The 19,430-nt window shown below is 39.3% G+C and overlaps 3 protein-coding genes and 1 long non-coding RNA gene across 4 annotated transcripts; 2 read left to right on the top strand and 2 right to left on the bottom strand.

The window, feature by feature from the left end:
- The first annotated feature begins 1,179 nt into the window (after window positions 1-1,179).
- On the top strand, window positions 1,180-3,249 carry LOC139198329 (uncharacterized). Its single transcript, XR_011583709.1, has 2 exons — window positions 1,180-1,381; window positions 1,540-3,249. It is a non-coding gene; the product is annotated as an uncharacterized lncRNA (long non-coding RNA).
- A 6,938-nt stretch (window positions 3,250-10,187) lies between these two features.
- Window positions 10,188-11,819, bottom strand: LOC103410710 (3-oxo-Delta(4,5)-steroid 5-beta-reductase-like). Its single transcript, XM_008349385.4, has 2 exons — window positions 11,660-11,819; window positions 10,188-11,568 (listed from the first exon to the last, which is right to left on the bottom strand). Exons 1-2 carry the CDS (start codon window positions 11,696-11,698, stop codon window positions 10,435-10,437), a joined length of 1,173 nt encoding a protein of 390 aa, XP_008347607.1. The 5' UTR covers window positions 11,699-11,819; the 3' UTR covers window positions 10,188-10,434.
- Window positions 11,820-13,791: 1,972 nt separating this feature from the next.
- On the top strand, window positions 13,792-16,054 carry LOC103441062 (protein TRIGALACTOSYLDIACYLGLYCEROL 5, chloroplastic). The gene is made up of 5 exons (XM_008379756.4): window positions 13,792-13,923; window positions 14,028-14,110; window positions 14,190-14,234; window positions 15,525-15,557; window positions 15,675-16,054. The coding sequence occupies exons 2-5, from the start codon at window positions 14,071-14,073 to the stop codon at window positions 15,836-15,838; spliced, it is 282 nt and encodes a 93-aa protein (XP_008377978.3). The 5' UTR covers window positions 13,792-13,923; window positions 14,028-14,070; the 3' UTR covers window positions 15,839-16,054.
- On the bottom strand, window positions 16,029-18,727 carry LOC103441061 (uncharacterized). Its single transcript, XM_029106848.2, has 5 exons — window positions 18,251-18,727; window positions 17,709-17,823; window positions 16,947-17,582; window positions 16,643-16,826; window positions 16,029-16,420 (listed from the first exon to the last, which is right to left on the bottom strand). The coding sequence occupies exons 1-5, from the start codon at window positions 18,325-18,327 to the stop codon at window positions 16,398-16,400; spliced, it is 1,035 nt and encodes a 344-aa protein (XP_028962681.1). The 5' UTR covers window positions 18,328-18,727; the 3' UTR covers window positions 16,029-16,397.
- Between the last annotated feature and the right edge of the window lie 703 nt (window positions 18,728-19,430).

The raw sequence follows: 19,430 nt of genomic DNA, 5'->3' as shown, positions 1-19,430 counted from the left end.
CTCGTGGTGGTGATGCCGCTCCCCTTATTGTCGCATTTTGCCTCACGGATCTCCGGGCCATGGTGAAGGCTCCATGGACCTCGCCACGAGTGGCTACCGAAGTAGCCACCGCGGTGGTTCCCATGGTGGCCGTGGTGAAGGCACCACGGTGGTTCCCATGGTGGAAGCTCGTGATGATGATGCCGCTCCCCTTATTGTCGCATTTAGCCTCACGGATCTCCGCAATCCCATTTCTTGAACATTAGAATTTTCACTTGTGGAATTTTCTAAATTTCTAGCCATTATATTTTGCTTATACGTTTTATCAAATAACCTTTGCAAGTAAAAAATTCTAATAATAAGAACGTATGAAAAATATTCAAATGGACTAGAAAATAAAGAAAAAACCTTTTTGTGCGAGAGTCTTCTACGAGTATGGATTTCAACTCTCAATGAAAGCACCAATTTGTGGATGCAAATTTCTTCCTCCTTGATCTTGGACAAAATTGCACCTACAAAATAACTAACACCTTTGGTTATGGCCACAAGCCTCATGCGCCCACGATGAATGGGGGGGGCTTTGGCCGAAGAACCTCCGATGCCAAAGTTAGAATTTTAGAGAGAAATAGTGTTTAGAGAATTTTAGGATTTTTGCAAGAGTGTTGGAATTAGCTTTTTGGTGAGAATGGGAGTATATTTATAGGGATAGGAGGTGGCTAGGGTTTTTAGGTTTAATTTAGGTTTAATTAGCCAATTTATTTGGCTATTAAACATAAGATGAATGTTTTGGTGGTTTTTGGAATTAATTGGCTAGTTAATTAGGGTAATTAAAAAGGGGAAATGGTGGAAAAGGTAGAGAATATGATAGGCTCTTTTTGGATGGGAATGGCCGGACCTTGGTGTGATTTTGGGGTGATTTGGTGATGTAAATAGCCTTTAATATATTGATTATATTAATTGGTTGAGGATGTTATGGAATGTTTGAAATAAATGGCTAATTGAATAAGGAAAAAATGAGGTAAAAACATATATGAAATAGGTTTTGAATTGTTACCCATTTTGGGTACTCCTGACTTGGTTGATGGATGATTCTCCACTGCTCGCGTGTAGGAGACCCGGTATGCCTCGAGGGTATTTTTGTCCTATTTTGTCCAAAAATCCACGTGTCGCCTAGTGAATATTTTTGGCTCCACAACTGTGAATCTGCAAAAATCCCAAAAGCCTTGTACCTGCAAGCTCCTGAAAAATCCCAATAATCAACACTTGTCCAAATGTCTTCTGGTACTGAGTTTGAACTATCTTCTCCTTCTTTTTCGTCCTCACCTGGGTTGCCTGACACATGCCATCCAATCCAGTCCTCCACGCCAACTGCAGCATTCACACACACAAAAATGGAAAAAAGGTGAAATCTTCCAAACGCTCTCCATTTGCTCTCTCTCCCCTTCTCTCTCCCTTCCTTTCTAAGACAATTGGGAGAAGAAAAGAGAGAAACAAAGAATCCATTTTTTTTTAACCTTAGGGAAATTCACTATCGAAGGCAAACAGACCTCTCCTTTTCAGAGGAACCAACGTTTGTTATTCTCGTTTTGATGTGATCGCTAGTTGACAACATTTTTTTGGGAAACCCCACTTTAAAGATCATCGAACCATACTTGTAGCGGAGCTTGAAACGGATGAGCTCGTGGGAGTGCGGACGCTCTTCAACGCATCCCTATACTTTCTGTAAACCAAGGTCTGATTCCTCGTTGCCATGGAAACGGAGCTCCTGATTCAGATTCACACTGGACAATCACAAAATCTATGGATCCAACGGACAATCAGATACGTTGGTCTCGTGCCTTGTCATGCGAAATGATGAGGAAAATGAGCTGGTAAACTGGAAGGATTATTCTTCTTCCAGTGGTGGCTGACAAAATCAGAGGCTCAGCTGTTTCTCTCGCGGGTCGCCGGAGCGGACGCCGCAACCCAGTTTCTCTCTCCTTAATTTTGGCACATTTCAGAGAGCAGTGACAGAACCACCACCCACTCTCTGTCTCCTCGATCCCATCCCATCACATCACATCTCATCAAAATCCTCGGCGATCACGAGCTCATCGACACCGCCAAGGCCAGGCTCACTCGCTCCTCTCGACTCAGTCATCACTCACTTGCGCTCTCTCTCTGATCTCAAGTGCCACAATCCAATATATGAAACCAACATAAAAAAAGATGGCGTTTTGGAGTAGAATCGGTCAGTCAAAGGTTCGATAGTTGTCATACCAGTCCAAGACTATCCCTTACGCCGCTTTAATCAACCCAACTGCTTCACACTCGAAGGCATGCGTGTCAGAAATCCCACGTTTGATCCCTCACGATAGACCTACTGATTTCGGCAGTAAAGTTAGGTTCTTTGCTGCTCTCATCCAGAAGATAGAGCAGAGCACGAGCGGTTCGCGTATGGATGAGAAGATTACTGCTAAGTTTGTTAGGCTTGTGTTGGATGAAGAGCATTTTATTGTCTTAAAGTGTGAAGCTCTGGAACGGGTAAGGAAACTCAACCTTGATTTAGTTGAGGTTGAAGCCAAGACCGATCCTCCTGTTTGTAAAATCATGGATTTTCAGAAAGAGAAGTACTTTGATCTCGACTCGAAATTCACCAGGCTTCACAAACGTGCTAAGTAGCGCATTCAAGATTTTCAAAAGGAAAAAAATGACCTCGAGGAACGTGCTCTGCACTACCAGGCTTCACAAACGTGCTCTACACTACTAGCCTTTACTTCACTAGATAAAGAGCAGCATCGCTGTCGTTGGCGTCTTCGTCCAGGAGCAGGAGGTCCTTCATTTGCACAGCTATCTACAGTCACGAGGTTCAAATCAAGAAGGAAGGCCAGCCCGAAACCCTAGACTACCATCTTTTTCTTCGTCGACCATTCCGTTCAAAAGGTTTCGACTTGGCATGATATACCATTGCAAGTGGGTGGTAGTGTATTTAATTTTGTGGTTGAAATATCCAAATAGTCGAGTGCAAAGATGAAGGTTGCTAATGATGAGCCACACACCACGATAAAGCAGGATACAAATAAATAAGCATCTTTGTGCTTCTCAGCCATTAGATCCATAACCAAGCTGACCAGCTTCACCATTCTTGCTTTCCTGCTTCAAGGAGCATCTTCTTTACAGGGTGGTACCCATGTGAAATCACTTTCTGAAGGCCCAGAGGATATGTCTACTTGAGTTATGAAATAGGGTGGGAAACAAAAGCAGAAAACCGAGAAAAAACAGAAAGCAAAAGGGAAGCTTTCCTCTGCGATAGCACATAGGGACACTACAAAAGCAAGGAATAAACACCCTACCAGAATGATGTGATTTACTTTTCTTGTTTCTGAATGATGTAAATTATTTTTCTTATCTTTCGGAGACATCTGTATAAACCCCATCAGAGGGTAAAAAACAAAAAAACAAAAAAAAAAGGGCAAAGCCCAAAATAAATGGGCTGGAATGTTGTGTGGAGAGCGAAGGCCCATAAGCCCAAAATAGCACCAACCAGGTGAACCAAAGTACATCCAGTACCACAAAAAATTATTCGGCACCCAGCCGCTATTATCGCCAACCAGGTGATCAAAAGTACACCCAGTGCTCCAAAATTATTCGGCAGCCTGCCACCATTATCACCCACTAGGTGATCAAAAGTACGCCCAGTACTTCAAAATTATACATGAGCATCACTCATATCAATCATACATAAACATTCATGAGTATTACTCATATCAATCATGCATAAACATTCATGAGCATCACTCATGTCAATATTCATGAGTAGCACTCATGTCAACATTCATGAGCACCACTCATGTCAACATTCATGAGCATCACTTATGTCAAACATCCATGAGCACCACTCATGTCAATCAACATAAACATTCATGAGCATCACTCATGTAAATCAGCTTCAAAAGCTTCATTTACAAAGCTCTAGCTTCAAAAGCTTTATTTACAAAAGCTCTAGCTTCAAAAGCTTCATTTACAAAAAGCTCTAGCTTCAAAAGCTTCATTTACAGAGCTCCAGCTTCAAAGCTTCACTTGCAAAGCTTCACCTACAAAGCTTCAGTGCAGGGTATACAAATACCACCTCCGAACAACCACCACTTCGGCCCATACATGGATTCAATTTGAAGTCTCCAGCCAACAGACTTTATTGACCGAAGACTTGGGGGACTACATTATGTACCATATATTGGGCCTTAACTGGGCCTCATGAAAAATACTCGGGGGACTTAACCCATTATTCATGTATTGATGAGCGAGCCCTTATTCTATAAAAGGGACTCCCTTACTTTTATTAGAGAGCACTCATTATTTATGTACTGAGGAGCGATCCCTTATTTTATAAAAGGGACTCACTCACCATCATTAGAGAGCATCAACTCTAGCTCATCATTCATGTATTGAGGAGCGAGCCCCTTATTCTATAAAAGGGACTCCCTCACCTTCAACGCCACAAGCCGAGCCAACTAAGGCAACACAAGCCACAAGCAGAGCAGCCTCGCAACATATGTTACTTCTAGTTGAGCATCATTTCAGATTGAGCACCGCCTCATATCGAGTATCAGTCCTAGACGACATCTAGTTACTTCGGCCCACACATGGACTGAATTTCAAGTATCCAGCCAAAAGACTCTTTTGACTGAAGACTTGGGGGACTATTGTTTATACCATACTTAGGGCCTCCGTATTTAGATCTCGTATAAATACTTGGAGGACTCAAATGTAATTATGTAATAAAGGAAGGGGCAAATATGTAATAAGTGAGGAACCCTTATTCTATAAAATGACCCATCACCCTCACAATTAGAGAGAGCCTCCTCACTTCCAGAGGCCATTTCTTAGGCCATGGGAATAGTTCTCTCACCCTCAGAAGCTCTCTCCCTCACTCCCCTCACCTCTCATAGAAATACAATATCAGTGTGGACGTAGCCCAAACCTTGGGGTGAACCACGATACATCTTGTGTTATTTACATTACTTGCAGATTTACGGTCGGATTGACGTTGTTCCAAGACCTCTGATTTTATGCATCAACAGAATCATCTCTTGATACATACTAAACCCATTGCATAGTTTTCTTGTCTACCTTATGAAATCGGCTTCAGTAGAAGATGAAACCATTATATTCCATTTCTCCAAAAATATATTGCAGTCTTCCTTGGACTTATATTTTTTTTTGAACTTGGCTAGCACATTCTTAATGATGTGTCATCTACATAATAAATGTTTACTTGTACCAAATATAAGTTCAATGGCCCTCATCAAAGCCATTTCTTTATCTGTCACAATAACATCAGGCATACAATACCATCCATGAGTCCTCGCAATATACTCAAGGCCCAAACGTAATTATCTTCTCATTCTGCAGAAAGATAAACAAAACCAACAGAAAATGTTATATCAGTTGACGTAACTCCAACAATTTCTAACAATGGCATACAATACATATTGGTTTTGTACGTACAATCCATAATCAAACTATGTGGAAATGCATGTAACAATTCCAAACAAGTCCAAAATAGTATTAGTCTTTGGGCAACTCCTATGCCACTCAGTGTACTTATGCTCAGATAGCTTACTCATCAATTGTTGCATTTGGGACCTCCCACTTTCTCCAAAAGCCTCAAATGTTGACGTGCATTATAAATTGTCCTTAGTGTAGATACGTTTCGTTTATCTCTTCGTATTAGTGTAGTTAAAATCTCCTTTGGTTGCACCAAACTTTTAGACATATCAGTCAATAATGATTCAGACGATAATCTACTAGCAAATGAATGACCCTCCAAATGGCATGCTGCTATGTGATTATGCACTCCAATAACTACCGTCAATATCCAATCATCATCAGTTGCTAGCTTTTTACCTTTTAATTGAAACAAGCATCCACATTTCTTCGTTCCATAATTCCTTCTATCCTCATCCTTTATGTCTTTTTTGTGAATTCGACTTACATATTGTCCACTCCTTTCACAACCCAATATTAGTCTAGGGCTCCTGTTATCTTTTCCACCTTGATAGGATCGTAACGTCACAATAACAAAACCATTGACCTTCCCAATTTCTCGAGCCCATTGTATTAATTATTCTCTACTCTTGAATAACTACGTACCAAAATTGCACATTATGAATAAACATACAAGAGTACAAGTGAATCAATTGCGAAGTTAAGCAAATATTACTTTATTTGTGGTAAATTCACTAGTACAGTCCACCATATGTGTAGATGCTGAATTATTACCAGATTCATCTACTAGGTGCAAACGAATTCCACCATACGTAAATAAATGGGCATTACATCAAGTTGAAAATAGTGCCAATTAACTCATTAAATAATAAACCCCATGTATGGCAAGAATGCTTTTCCGAGCATGATGTATATATCGACTAAACAAAAGACAACAGTCCGCACAACATAAAATGAAAAACTTCAGTCACTAGCACCAGATGAATGTATGTTGAACGTAAATTGAGACATGCCTCATACAATTTAATGAAGCTACTCCCAATTAACTTAGAAAATAATAAACCCCGATGATATGTGAATGGTGATTTGGAGCTTTTGGTCCTTCTTCCTCCTCCTCCCCCTCCATGCCCTTCTTCTTCTCTCTCCTCTCTCCTCTCTCCTCTATGTTTCTCACTCTAAAATACCAAAAACAAAATCAACCATAAACCATAACCCCCAATGTTGTTGTTCCTACACATGTAATCTTATCTTATACCCTCTCTCTTTCTTCTCGATGTCCCCAAAACCATGTTTCTGGAATCTTCACTTCCTCTGATCCCAGCCGTCTGATCCTCGTCAAAGCCCCAACAGCAAGAACAACCCCCTTAGAAAGACAACAAGGCATCGGCCCCGGCCCTCATGTTTTCCTTATCCATGAGCAACCGCCCTTCCCGCACCTGCAACCTACGCGCCGCCACTCAGATACAGCAACAGCAGCAGAGAAACGAATCATGGTCGTCGCTGCAATGCAACAGCGCCAGCAAGATTGTGACGCCGTTGGTGGAACCTCCCCCGCCCTTGCTATTGCCTCGCTGAACCTTCCGTTCTATGTGGGAATTGGCTTTTGTAAACAAATTTACCCTAACCTAATGAAAACAAATTCCAGTTTTCCAGGAATTCTCATAGGAAAACGTGAAACAAATTGCACCTAACCTAATGCAAATTCAAATAAAAAGTCACAAAGCTATACATGTCGACAAAACAAGATGACCCACATAAAATTATCTTTTACCTCTTCGACGGAGACATAATCATTCACTTCTTCCATAGAAACATCATCTTCTAAGTTCATTCTTTTTGTTTTCTCTGAATGAAATGAGATGGGAATGATGTGTTAGGGTTTAAGGCAGACAAATTTTATAAATATAGAGTGAGAGTTAACACTCCCAAACTTTTTTTTTCAAATGGACAAATTTGTAATTAAAAAATTCATAAAAAAGGTGGGTGGGAAGATAAGACATTGGGATGGGAATAACAGCTCTCATATGGTAAACATCCATAGCCCACATTTAAAAGAGTATCCCTCTAACTAACTCACACAATTACAATTATATCATTCTTAACAACCTTATCCTTCTAACTACCTTAACCTCTTATAAACACCTTGACACATTTGATCATGCCACATGTCACAGCCATATATCATTGGTTAATATGACTTAATAACACTACATGATGGTATACCATATTACCATTATACTCAAAAGATTTCACTTATAATACTAACCAATAGATACACATATTGTAGTAGAACAATCTCACGTTACTACTACTATCACACTATCTGAGGAAAAAAACATCTTTTTTGCAATTTATTATGTTGTTTGAGGACTCGTTTGAAATTGCTTTCAAAGTGACTGAAACCGCTTTTGGTGAAAATGTTTTTGAAACTAATTTTAGTAAAAAAACTAATGAATCCTGAAAAAACACTTAAAATGCTTCTAGAACCCAAAAACATTTCTCTAAACCCTTCTGCAATTCAAGGTAACCTTTCATTTAATCTATACAAAACATTTAAATTACAAATAGTGCCGATATCTTTAACCACTTTTTAAGACATGCCCCTAAAGTTTAAGACGAATTACCTTCAATTTATCAATTGAGAATGAAAAATCAGTTTGCTTATGCATTGACCACACTGACTCCCATGATCAGTAAACACCATTGGAATTCGATCAGTAGCATCACGCAGCTATTTGCGTGTCACACTAAAATTTCAACATCCCATCAACCGATGAGCTTCTATATAGCACATGAACTGTTTAACCTAAACACTGAAACTGAGATCGCAAAAGAATGTGGGCCTAGCAAAAAGATTGAAAGTGTACTATTTTGCTTGATTAGTTGGGCTTAAAGCCCATTAGGATAAGGCCCAAAAGGTTAATTACCTCATATAGGGCAATGTCACATACTATTAAAGAAGTTTCGCACGCAAACTCACCGACTAACATAATTTCTTTCTTTTTTGGGTATGACTTTGAGATATTTATTGAGAAGATTATTATTATTATTATATAGAGCTCGTTTAGAAATTTTTTTAAATGACTCAAAACGTTTTTGTAAAAGTGTTTCGAACCTAATCTTTAGTACAAGTCAAATAGATTCTGAAAAAACACTTTAAATGTTTTTAGAATAAAAAATTAATTTTACTAAAAACGTTTTCATTCATTTCATTAACACTTCTAACTCACACAATTACAAGAATATCTCATATGGTAAACATCCATAGCCCACATTTACAAGAATATCTCTCTAACTAACTCACACAATTACAATTATATCATTCTTAACAACCTTATCCTTCTAACTACCTTAACCTCTTATAAACACCTTGACACATTTGATCATGCCACATGTCACAGCCATATATCATTGGTTAATATGACTTAATAACACTACATGATGGTATACCATATTACCATTATACTCAAAAGATTTCACTTATAATACTAACCAATAGATACACATATTGTAGTAGAACAATCTCACGTTACTACTACTATCACACTATCTGAGGAAAAAAAACATCTTTTTTGCAATTTATTATGTTGTTTGAGGACTCGTTTGAAATTGCTTTTAAAGTGACTGAAACCGTTTTTGGTGAAAATGCTTTTGAAACTAATTTTAGTAAAAAAACTAATGAATCCTGAAAAAAGCACTTAAAGTGCTTCTAGAACCCAAAAACATTTCTCTAAACCCTTCTGCAATTCAGGGTAAGCTTTCATTTAATCTATACAAAACATTTAAATTACAAATGGTGCCGATATCTTTAACCACTTTTTAAGACATGCCCCTAAAGTTCAAGACGAATTACCTCCAATTTATCAATTGAGAATGAAAAATCAGTTTGCTTATGCATTGACCACACTGACTCCCATGATCAGTAAACACCATTGGAATTCGATCAGTAGCATCACGCAGCTATTTGCGTGTCACACTAAAATTTCAACATCCCATCAACCGATGAGCTTCTATATAGCACATGAACTGTTTAACCTAAACACTGAAACTGAGATCGCAAAAGAATGTGGACCTAGCAAAAAGATTGAAAGTGTACTATTTTGCTTGATTAGTTGGGCTTAAAGCCCATTAGGATGAGGCCCAAAAGGTTAATTACCTCATATAGGGCAATGTCACATACTATTCAAGAAGTTTCGCACGCAAACTCACCGACTAACATAATTTCTTTCTTTTTTGGGTATGACTTTGAGATATTTATTGAGAAGAGCTCATTGCTTACGTTTAAAACGTTTTATTATTATTATTATTATTATTATATAAAACTCGTTTAGAAATGTTTTTAAATGACTCAAAATGTTTTTGTAAAACTGTTTTGAACCTAATTTTTAGTAAAAATCAAATGGATTCTGAAAAAATACTTGAAATGTTTTTAGAATAAAAAATTAATTTTACTAAAAACGTTTTCATTCATTTCATTAACACTTGGGAACAAAACAAGAATTATCAAACTCACCTGTTGAGTGAATGAGCTCAATGGGCCTTCGGTATCAGACCAAAAAGTTGGCGATATTGGACAACGTTTCCAATTTGATAACGCTCAATTACACAAATCATCCGTGTTACCAAAAGCCTCTCAATCTCCCGCAAACTCGTATTCCTCGTTAAAGCAAAAGGTTTTAATTTCAAATAACATGACATAATTTCACCATATATAACCGACATAAATAATACGGACAATTTCGATTATAACATTTTTACGACGAAACAATTCCAATTATAATGTTTTTAGGATGAAATAATACCACGGTAGAGAAAATGACAACTTTCTTCCTTATCGAAGACAAACACAATAAAGTTCATCAAATTTCAAACTATAAAATCACAACAGTAGTTTGTGTGCTACATATAGAACAAGGACAAGAAACCCACAACGAACATCACCAATCCACCAATGTAATCATCGATCGATCAAGGCACAATCTTGAAAGATTTCACCTTGTCAATCCAAGTAACAAACGAATTCCTCGAGTTTCGAAACCCGACAAACCCATGCTCCTTGCTCTTGTTCATGCTACAAATCATAGCCTCCCCACCCAGCATAGCATCCACAAACCACCACACCCCCACCTCCTCCAACCTCGTCGCCTGCAGCTCATTCTCCCTCACTATCTCCTCCCACACCCCCTCCTTCCCCTTCATCCGCTCCGCCAAGCTCAGCCTCCCGCCTCCCTCGTCAATCCCATACTCCTCTATCCCGAACTGCTCCGCCAGCACCTTCCAGAAATGCTTCCACTTGAACACATCCCCGTTGTTTATATTAAACGCTTCGTTTTTCGCATGCGGGTCCACCGCCGCCCATATCTGCTGCTCCGCAATGAGATCAGCATCAGAAGCCACCGAGTAACAATTCCACGCCGCACTGCTTCCCGGAAACTTCAGCGGCAGCCCCTCGTGCTTGCATATCGCCGCGTAGACGCAGAGCGTGCCCACGATGTTCATCAAGCTGTAAGGGGAAAACCCGAAAATCGTCTCGGGTCGGTGCACCGACCAAGTCAGATCCTCTTTCTTCTCCACCTCAGCAAACAACAAGTCTTCCTGGGTGTAGTAGAAATTTGGGGCGTCCAATCGGGGCAAGTCCTCCGTAAACGGCGGATCGTGCGGCTGGATCTTACCGAAGGACTCGAACGGTCCGACGTAGTGTTTGGCGCCGGTCTGGAGGCAGATGTGGCTGAGCTTCGGCGCGTTCGGGATGACGGAGTCCAAAACGTTGCGCAGCATATTACCGTTAACCTCGCAGTTCTCTGCCTCGGTGGATCGGTTGGTCCAGGTGACGTAGAAGATGTGAGTGACGTCGGTTAACGGAGAGAGCTTGGCTTTGGCGTCGTCGGGATCGGAGATGTCACACTGGATGTACTCGACGAGGTGGTCGGCGTTCCAGTTGGGGCGGGGACGGCGCGCGACGCCGTAGACCTTCCATGGGCCGCCGGGGGTGTCGGAGAGGGGGAGGATCTCCGCGAGGCTGTTGCCGACTATGCCGGTGACGCCGATCACGAGACCCACGCTCTGCGGGCCGCGCAGGTGTTCGTCTTCTTCGAATTTTTTCTGCAAAAATCGGAATTAAAAACGTTAATTAGGAAAAAAATTGGAAAAAAAAAATATTGAAAAGGATCGATGGCGGAGAAATTGTGATTGCCTTGGCAGCGCCAACAGCTCCGGCCCACCACCAGCTCATGTTCTCGGATTTGGAACTCTCTGAGAAATTACAAATTAATTTCCCAAAATTTTGATCGGATTTGTACCTTCGCGTCTTCGATTTTTCAACATTTCTGCGCCAACTACTCACATGGAGTAGCGGGGTGGAATTGTCTTTTTGCGCCGGATGATTGATTGTGCCACGTCATTAACGGTGACGTGGAGGCTTTATCTTCTTTTAGGGCCCACCTCCAAGTCCATGCCCAATAATCTAACAAATTCAGTCTAGGGTAAATTCAAATTTGCGCCCTGGAGTTCTAATGTATGTAACGATTGGTCCCTGAAGTTTTTTTTATTTTTTATTCTTTTTTTATTTTTTTATTTATTTTTTTTTAATATTACCAACATTAACCCTTTCTTTTTGTCTTTCTATTTTTGGACAAAGAACATTAACCCTTCTATCTATGAAGCACAGAATGGGACTATTTTCGGTGTTTCAACACAAGCCATGACAAAACATGAAAGAAAATTTATGGCCATAGAAATGAAACATAAGGAGCTTTCAATCATTTTAAAAAGCTTTCCATCATTTTAAAAGCGTTTTGAGTGATTTTAAAAGTTTTCAATCATTATATTAGCACTATAATCTAGTAATATTATTCTTTACGTATAACCTGTAAATGAGGAGTAATAAAATTCAACTCTCGTAATTAATAAATTTAGTATTACTAAATATCATGTGAGAATGTAAGGAGCTAAGTCTCACTCTCCGGCCCGCCACCAGCTCATACTTTAGAACCGCCGGGGTGGCAAATAAAACTGAGAAAAAACCAATATCAATAAATAGAAAGAGTTTGGGGAGTGGACGGTGGAGGTGACATGTAGAAGTTGAGAAGGGCAGTTATCGGTCAAATATTAGGTGAAATCTAACTGCCAATCTTTTTGTTTGCAGCTGCAGCCACCTGCATGAGCCGTGACATTGTTGCCAACGTGGATCTTTGTCATATATTTGTCTGTTTATCTGCTTATTGGAATTAAATAACACTACATGTGAATCATGATCCAAAATAATAATACATAATCATGCAATCAATAGTAGTAATCTCTATTTCTTTTGAAATATCTTTTAATGTATTCATAACACATGATGTTACATCATATATTATTATATAAATTAAGGAAATTTTTTTTCTCAAGTGTCCCTTTAATTGTAAAATGAAATATGATGTATGTGCCGGCGATCTGAGCACACTGAAAATCTTTCCTAAATTCCTAACCTTTTTGGTTTTTCCAAGAGTGAGAGTAAATAGTTAACATTAGGATAGATAAAGGTTTCAGAGAAATTATTGTATGGTATCGAAATCATGTATGATAAATTTTTGAGTGCGGTGGTGACACTTTTACATGATGTTACTGATGCAAGTGATATAAAATGGATTAATGAATGTTGTATAGTATTGATAAGGATAATGCTAGGGAGACTAAATTTGTAGAATAAAAAATTTGTAAACTAAATGATATGTCACCAATGGAAAATGTGCACATTTATCAACGATTAAGTAATATTTCAATCATCAATTTCCATGTCATTTAGTTTTAAAAAAAATTTACAAATTTAGTCTCCCTATCATATTACTCTACTGATAATAGATGATGCTAGTAGGACCAATATATCGTCCATAGTTAATGCTCATACTTCTTATTTTCGGAATGAGTTAGTAACTAAAGCATTTGTGTGTCAATGGTTGGTAATACTATAGTTTAGTGATATTATTCTCTACGTGTAAATGAAAGTAATAATATTCAACTCCCATAATTGATGAGTTTAGTATCACTAAATACCATGTGAGAAAGTGAAGAACAGAGTTCCTCATCGGTGATGAACCAAATATTTCAAGAGCTTATAAGAAATTAGCCATTTTTCACATTACTAATTAGTTTTACAGGAAAACGCAACTTCCTTCATCTCGTTATATAAAAATATGGAAAATGTAATAATTTCAAGTTTCTTTTCTTGGTGGCGGGAAAAGCAATTACGTACGTTCTATTGAAAGGAATGCATGGGCTGGCCCAAGCCTGCAATGGGTACAGCCATTTCGTGAAGGGCTTTATTTGAGAGCCGACTGGCCCATTGTCCATGGGTATTCCCGTAAAGATCCAGTCTTCAGTTAGCTAGCTGGTTTGATAAACGAAGGCAGGAGACTGGTTGAGCACACCGCATTGCAGTCGGACTCGGACCCAATCACCATTGTTGGAGCTTCATAGGTATTTCCCTTCTCCGTGATTTCGTATGAACTTCGTCCACTCAAATTCCCTTTTAATTTAAACATTTTTAACCTAAATTTATACTGAATATATAAATGCTGAAGCTTGATCGCTAGTTCCGGCCTGCAAACCGCCATAGCTGCAGCGATGGTTCTTACCAACTTCAATGGAGCTGGCGTTGGATTCGGTACGATTTCGTAAGACTTATTTTGTTATAATCTATGTGGTGCGATGAGGCCGTGACCAATTCAGTTTGTTTTCTTCAGGATTTGGTGTTGGCTGCGGATTCGGCGTTGGATGGGGTTTCGGAGGTTGGTTCCTTCTCCCGCTTGAATTTTGATTGCATTTTTTAATTCATTTACCTGAAAAATGTTTAATCTTTATAACAATTAGAATTGTTAATTAGAAGAATTAAAACAGCTTTTGGTGCTTAATTTCATAGCGTAATTTTCTATTAATTAGGCATTTCCACAAATTGTGCAATAAAAGAAGTGTTTACAGCATATCATCTAGGTAGATATTGTGGATCCACAAGGCGAATGGTTTCAAAATGATTTCTGTGCGGTTTATGAGCAATGAAGAAAAGAACTTTCGAAGTGCAAAGTCTGTGAATTGTGAATCTGTTTTTTAGCACCGTTTCTTAGAATAAGGGTTGACAAATAAACACCAATTCTCAACGGTTGAGTTGTTAAGGAGGTGGTGTTGTTCTGATCACCTTGGCATCTTCGTAAATCTTGTGTTCGTATGGTCATTTGATGGTGTCTCTGTTCTATCTTTTAAGAAAAGGAAATTTGTAGCAATTCGCGAAAGGACTGTAAGCTGAGGATTTCATTTGGTTCATCCTCTACTTGGTTCTTCACTGTCAAAATGTAGTGGGGTAAACATTTGTTGATACTCTCTCAGAGGAGAAATAGGCTCTTTGAATACTAGAGATTTATTCAAGACGGATGAGATGTCAATGGAATCCGCTTTTCAAGACGGATGTGATGTCAATGGAATCCGCTTTTCTTGGAGGGAGGGTAGTTTTAACTGAAAGGAATAGTAGGAATTGGTTCTTCCCCATGGGCCAATTTAGGAACCTCATAAACATGTTAATATTTGGACCATCTGATGGCCAATTGAGATTCTTTTTCATCATGTTGGTGCACTAACGATTGGTTTGAACTTAAAGCATCTGTACCAGGAGGATTATTGGGAGGGTTTTGCTGTTCGGCATGTATATTTGACTGAAAACGAGATATCCTCCTCCACTCTTCTTTTCCACCAGTGCAAAAATCCCTTGATCCGTCTCCTCTCTAGCGTGGCCAAAATTTTGATACCTTGCGAGTCTGGTTATGCGTTTGGATCAATTAGTGATTACTTGATCATTAGTCAATGCAGAAGTGTTGGACTGGTTGTGTCTCTCGAGTCGAGATTGAGGCTGCATTTAAGCTTCATACAGATTATCATATGATGTGCTAACTATTTGTTAGCCCCCAATTTCAGCATAGGACTAACTAGCATTAAGGAATTATCCTTATTTACTTAACACTGTTTGTTATTCGTACTGATGTACTGTGATGCATCTTGTTTGCTGATTTACGACGTTTTTTCTGCTACAGGCACACCTTTGAACTTCTTGGGCCTTGGTGTAGGTATAACCTTTCCCTTTTAATCAAACCGGAATCTCTTGTTTATATTTTTAGAATGTGTTGGATCTATGTCAAGTACATCACGATGCATCTGACATTAACCGGTGTATTGTTTCGTAGGCGGAGGCTGTGGGGTTGGACTAGGTCTCGGATGGGGCTTCGGCACTGCCTTTGGTAGTCAGTATCATTCATCTGGGGTCACATACCAGGGCATAGACTTCGGCAAGAAGGATCAAGATGGTGCTTTACAGAAAAGCAACCGGGACATTCGTGCCTCACGATAGCTTCTCGTTACAGCATTTCCTCATCATTGCTGTGAACCGAATCCATAACCGCAGACCCAGCTTACGTCGCTATGCAAGTCGACTTAGGTGCCAATGCAGAGAAAATGGGAGATCTTTTTACGCATGCAGTACTTCAATTGACTTTGTAGAATATTGAGGATGGAAACGAAAATTTATTTCATATCGTAAGTAAACGTAAGAAAACTAAATTTTATATACTACAGAAACAGTCACAGTACATAACGCGAAGCCACACAGAATAGGAAAGAAAATTTATATTACAAGATGCAGTAGCACATATCTTTCGGCTTACAACTTTCGCTGATATCGCTACAATACAGCAGAAGTTTTCCTCCTTCAAAGGTATCAAAATTGGAGGAGGAAAACATCAAAACAAAAGTGGAATCCTTTGAAGGTTCTCTTAGGCTGTGCTCATCGCTTGGCACTTCAACAATGTGTGAAAATAGTATTGCATTTCCCTACTTCTAGGTCCATCGATTGACAGTTTCTCCTTGTCCTGCCACGATCTACCAAAAACTGTGGACACAAGGGCCACAGCTCAGATCGCACGCAACACAAATACTGCAAAGAACGAAAATGCCAAACTCATGAATACAAAACTACACTTCAACAAGAAATGACAGAAAAGGACACGCTCGGTTAGCATGACAAACATTTAAAAAAATATCATTAGCTGGATAAGCAACACATATAAGCTATTCGGACAACATTTGTGTCCAAATTGCAACTCAACATTGTGTCTCTGTGCAAAACAAAGATCTGGCAGGGTTATGTGAAGCTTACCAATCAAGAAAAGGAGTACACCGATCCAAAGTGCTACGCGTGCAGGCCAACTATATTGCATATAGTACTGAGACCGTTGAAGTTGTCTCTGGATAGCTCCGTACCAGCCATACAACGGTTTATCGTAGCATTCATCGCAACTATCCAAACAACTCTTATTTTTTTCCAAGCAAGCATTGATGCCCTAAATGGAAAACAAGAATTTTAATCACTAGTAACACAATGCCAAGAATGTAAGGTCTCGTAGTATGTCCAAGCATTCCACAGACCAGACAATTAAATCAAAGGAGTAAAGTGTACATACCCTAGTCAACTGACTAGGTGGCAACAATGCAGTATCAGCATCTTCATGACGGTCGACGGCCTTCCACTTCCTAAAACCATTCTTTGACCACTTCAACTTTGACGCGGTTTCCATGGAACTAAGAAACCCAGACATACTAGGAATCTTTCGTACAGGATGCTCAACCATCATAGCAGAAGAACTTGGTACGTATCCATCATCGAAAACTGCAATCTTCCAGGCACCAACGTCAGCACTATCACTAGCTGTCCTCCTATGCCCATGTGACTTCTCCTCCCTAGTCTTCTGGGAGCCCAACTCGGTCGAACCACATGAGTTCTTTGAACAACCTGGCGCCGTATCTCCATCTGTGACTCGTGGTTTTTCAACATCCTTGTCGTTACTTTTAACAAGAACTTTCTCTTCGGAAGCAGATGGTCCAGAAAGAAAAAATGCAAGTTCATTGCACTCCCCTTCATCCAAACGCACCCAAGGCTGAGAAGCCTTGCCCTCAGAAAGGGCAGCTTCCTTTAACGATTTTTCAATTTTGGAAACCTGCTCCTCGATCGCAACAATGAATGCACGGTGCCTCTCTCTTGCGTCTTCACATGAGCTTCTCGCATAACTCGACCTGACTGCTCGTGCAAACTCCTCTAACTGCATTGCCACACAAAAATTCAATCAACCAATCACAACACTGATACAGGGCATAGCACCAATTCATATTGTTGGTCTGCCTAAACGGCAGCAGCCATAGCTGAAGAGCAAAAGAAAGAAGAGGACCTGCCATTTGGTAGTTCCAAGAGCTGTACGAAGATCCCTGCAAAGTTCCTCGGGATCCCACATACAGGAAGCGTCCTTCCTGGCGTGGATCCATGTCCGATAAGTAGATTCCATCCTTCAGAACCACATAGAAAACAAAATTAACATACAATTTACAACAAAAACCAAATATCATCCTTAGCAGTCAATGCACTTTGCATTTGAAGAACAAGTGCAGACAAAAACCCCAATTCCGGTTTTCACATAAACACATCACGGATAAACACCGATTACTCAATGGGTTTATAAACAAATTGTATAGGAAAAAAATGGAACATTAAATCGTAAATCATGAATTTTAATTAAATGGGGCCAAATTTCGTTTCTGCTGAACGTCGCCTAAAGCTGAGATTTGATTCAAATGTGCTGGAAGCTATCAAATTAAAGATGCATTCAAAATTCAATAAAACGTCGAAAAGTTGCAAATTTATTGGAAAAAAACTACAAATTGATGAACATATTTGGAACTGGAGCGGTAGAAATAACAGAATGAGAAATGCTACCTGTCGGCGGATTCTTGAACTTCTTCGGCCGCCGGAAAAAATGGATCTTTCTCCCACCGATCAAAACTTGACGCCATTAATTAATCAGCCCAAATTTATGAATTAGCAACCAATCTTGTTTTATTCCAAAAAAAAATAAAGAACCCTAGCTCGAAAATTTATTTAATTCCGAAATTAATTTGAAGCAAATAGAAATTAGAAATAGACAAAGAGGGCAAAAGGGGAAATTGGGTGAGGAGAGATTTCGTTATTTCAGCGATGCAATTTGGATTTGCAGCTGACAGAAGATTTGGGTTGGGGAAGAGAGAGAGAGAGAGAGAGAGAGAGAGGCGTAAATAACTGGAGTTTCTAAAAAGGCCAGAACGATGTCGTCTGGTGAAGTTGAGAGTTTGGAGAGGGGTCAAAATTGGTCGATTGGATGGTGATGGTGATGGAGATGGTGATGCGCCACCGCGTGGGTGATTGTGGTCCATTGACAACTTCCTTGGCTTTTATAATCGCTACTTCAATTGTTTAACAATTTTCTTGGCTATTTCCTTTTTCTCTCAACCGTTTTCCTCACCCATTTTTCTTAAGATACAACCGTAATTTTAGTCACTTGAATTGAGTTTATTATACTTATATAACGAGGAGTTGTTCACGTTTGAGTACGCTGATTCTAATTTGATGAATTGTGAACTTCACACGCATCAGTGAACATGGTTCTTCATAAGTACATAAGTTATTAGTCTCAGCGTTGTTTTTATGCTACTAGGCTGCAACGTATATAGGTGTAGCTCTTTTTCAAATTGAGGATCTCCGAATCTTTTGTGTCTAGAATAGTTGGACTCGAAAATTGAGGTGGTTCAAGAAAGATCTAGGTTGTATAAAAATTTCATTTTCTATGACATAGATCAGCATGGTCTTTCCTTGCCCACATTTAGTATGCATCTATTTTCACCCAACATTTATTATCCAGTATTACATTTTACTTCATTTTCCACCCACCATTTATGGTCTCTTTACCCAACAAACTTCCAATTGTACCCCTCAATTTTACTCATAAAAAATATGCACTAGGATTTTATAATGATTACAACCTTTAAGTGTTGAATTAACCAAAATTGGTTATTCTAATGATTACAAAGATAAAATGAGTCATACATAAGTGATACGATGAGTTTATAAGAGTGTTTGATCA

Source organism: Malus domestica, chromosome 08, assembly GCF_042453785.1.
Source record: "Malus domestica chromosome 08, GDT2T_hap1".
Taxonomy (NCBI): domain Eukaryota; kingdom Viridiplantae; phylum Streptophyta; class Magnoliopsida; order Rosales; family Rosaceae; genus Malus; species Malus domestica.
Note: the sequence above shows the minus strand (reverse complement) of the source record. Positions and strands in the feature narration are given on the sequence as shown.

Coding starts and splice junctions, on each gene's coding strand:
- LOC103410710 (XM_008349385.4), bottom strand. CDS start 11,698: ATGAGCTGGTGGTGGGCCGGAGCTGTTGGCGCTGCCAAG. Junction 11,569..11,659: donor GAGCTGTTGGCGCTGCCAAG/GCAATCACAATT, acceptor CGATTTTTGCAG/AAAAAATTCGAAGAAGACGA.
- LOC103441062 (XM_008379756.4), top strand. CDS start 14,071: ATGGTTCTTACCAACTTCAATGGAGCTGGCGTTGGATTCG. Junction 14,111..14,189: donor TGGAGCTGGCGTTGGATTCG/GTACGATTTCGT, acceptor TGTTTTCTTCAG/GATTTGGTGTTGGCTGCGGA. Junction 14,235..15,524: donor CGTTGGATGGGGTTTCGGAG/GTTGGTTCCTTC, acceptor TTTCTGCTACAG/GCACACCTTTGAACTTCTTG.
- LOC103441061 (XM_029106848.2), bottom strand. CDS start 18,327: ATGGCGTCAAGTTTTGATCGGTGGGAGAAAGATCCATTTTTTCCGGCG. Junction 17,824..18,250: donor GTTCAAGAATCCGCCGACAG/GTAGCATTTCTC, acceptor GTGGTTCTGAAG/GATGGAATCTACTTATCGGA. Junction 17,583..17,708: donor TTGGAACTACCAAATGGCAG/GTCCTCTTCTTT, acceptor GTGGCAATGCAG/TTAGAGGAGTTTGCACGAGC.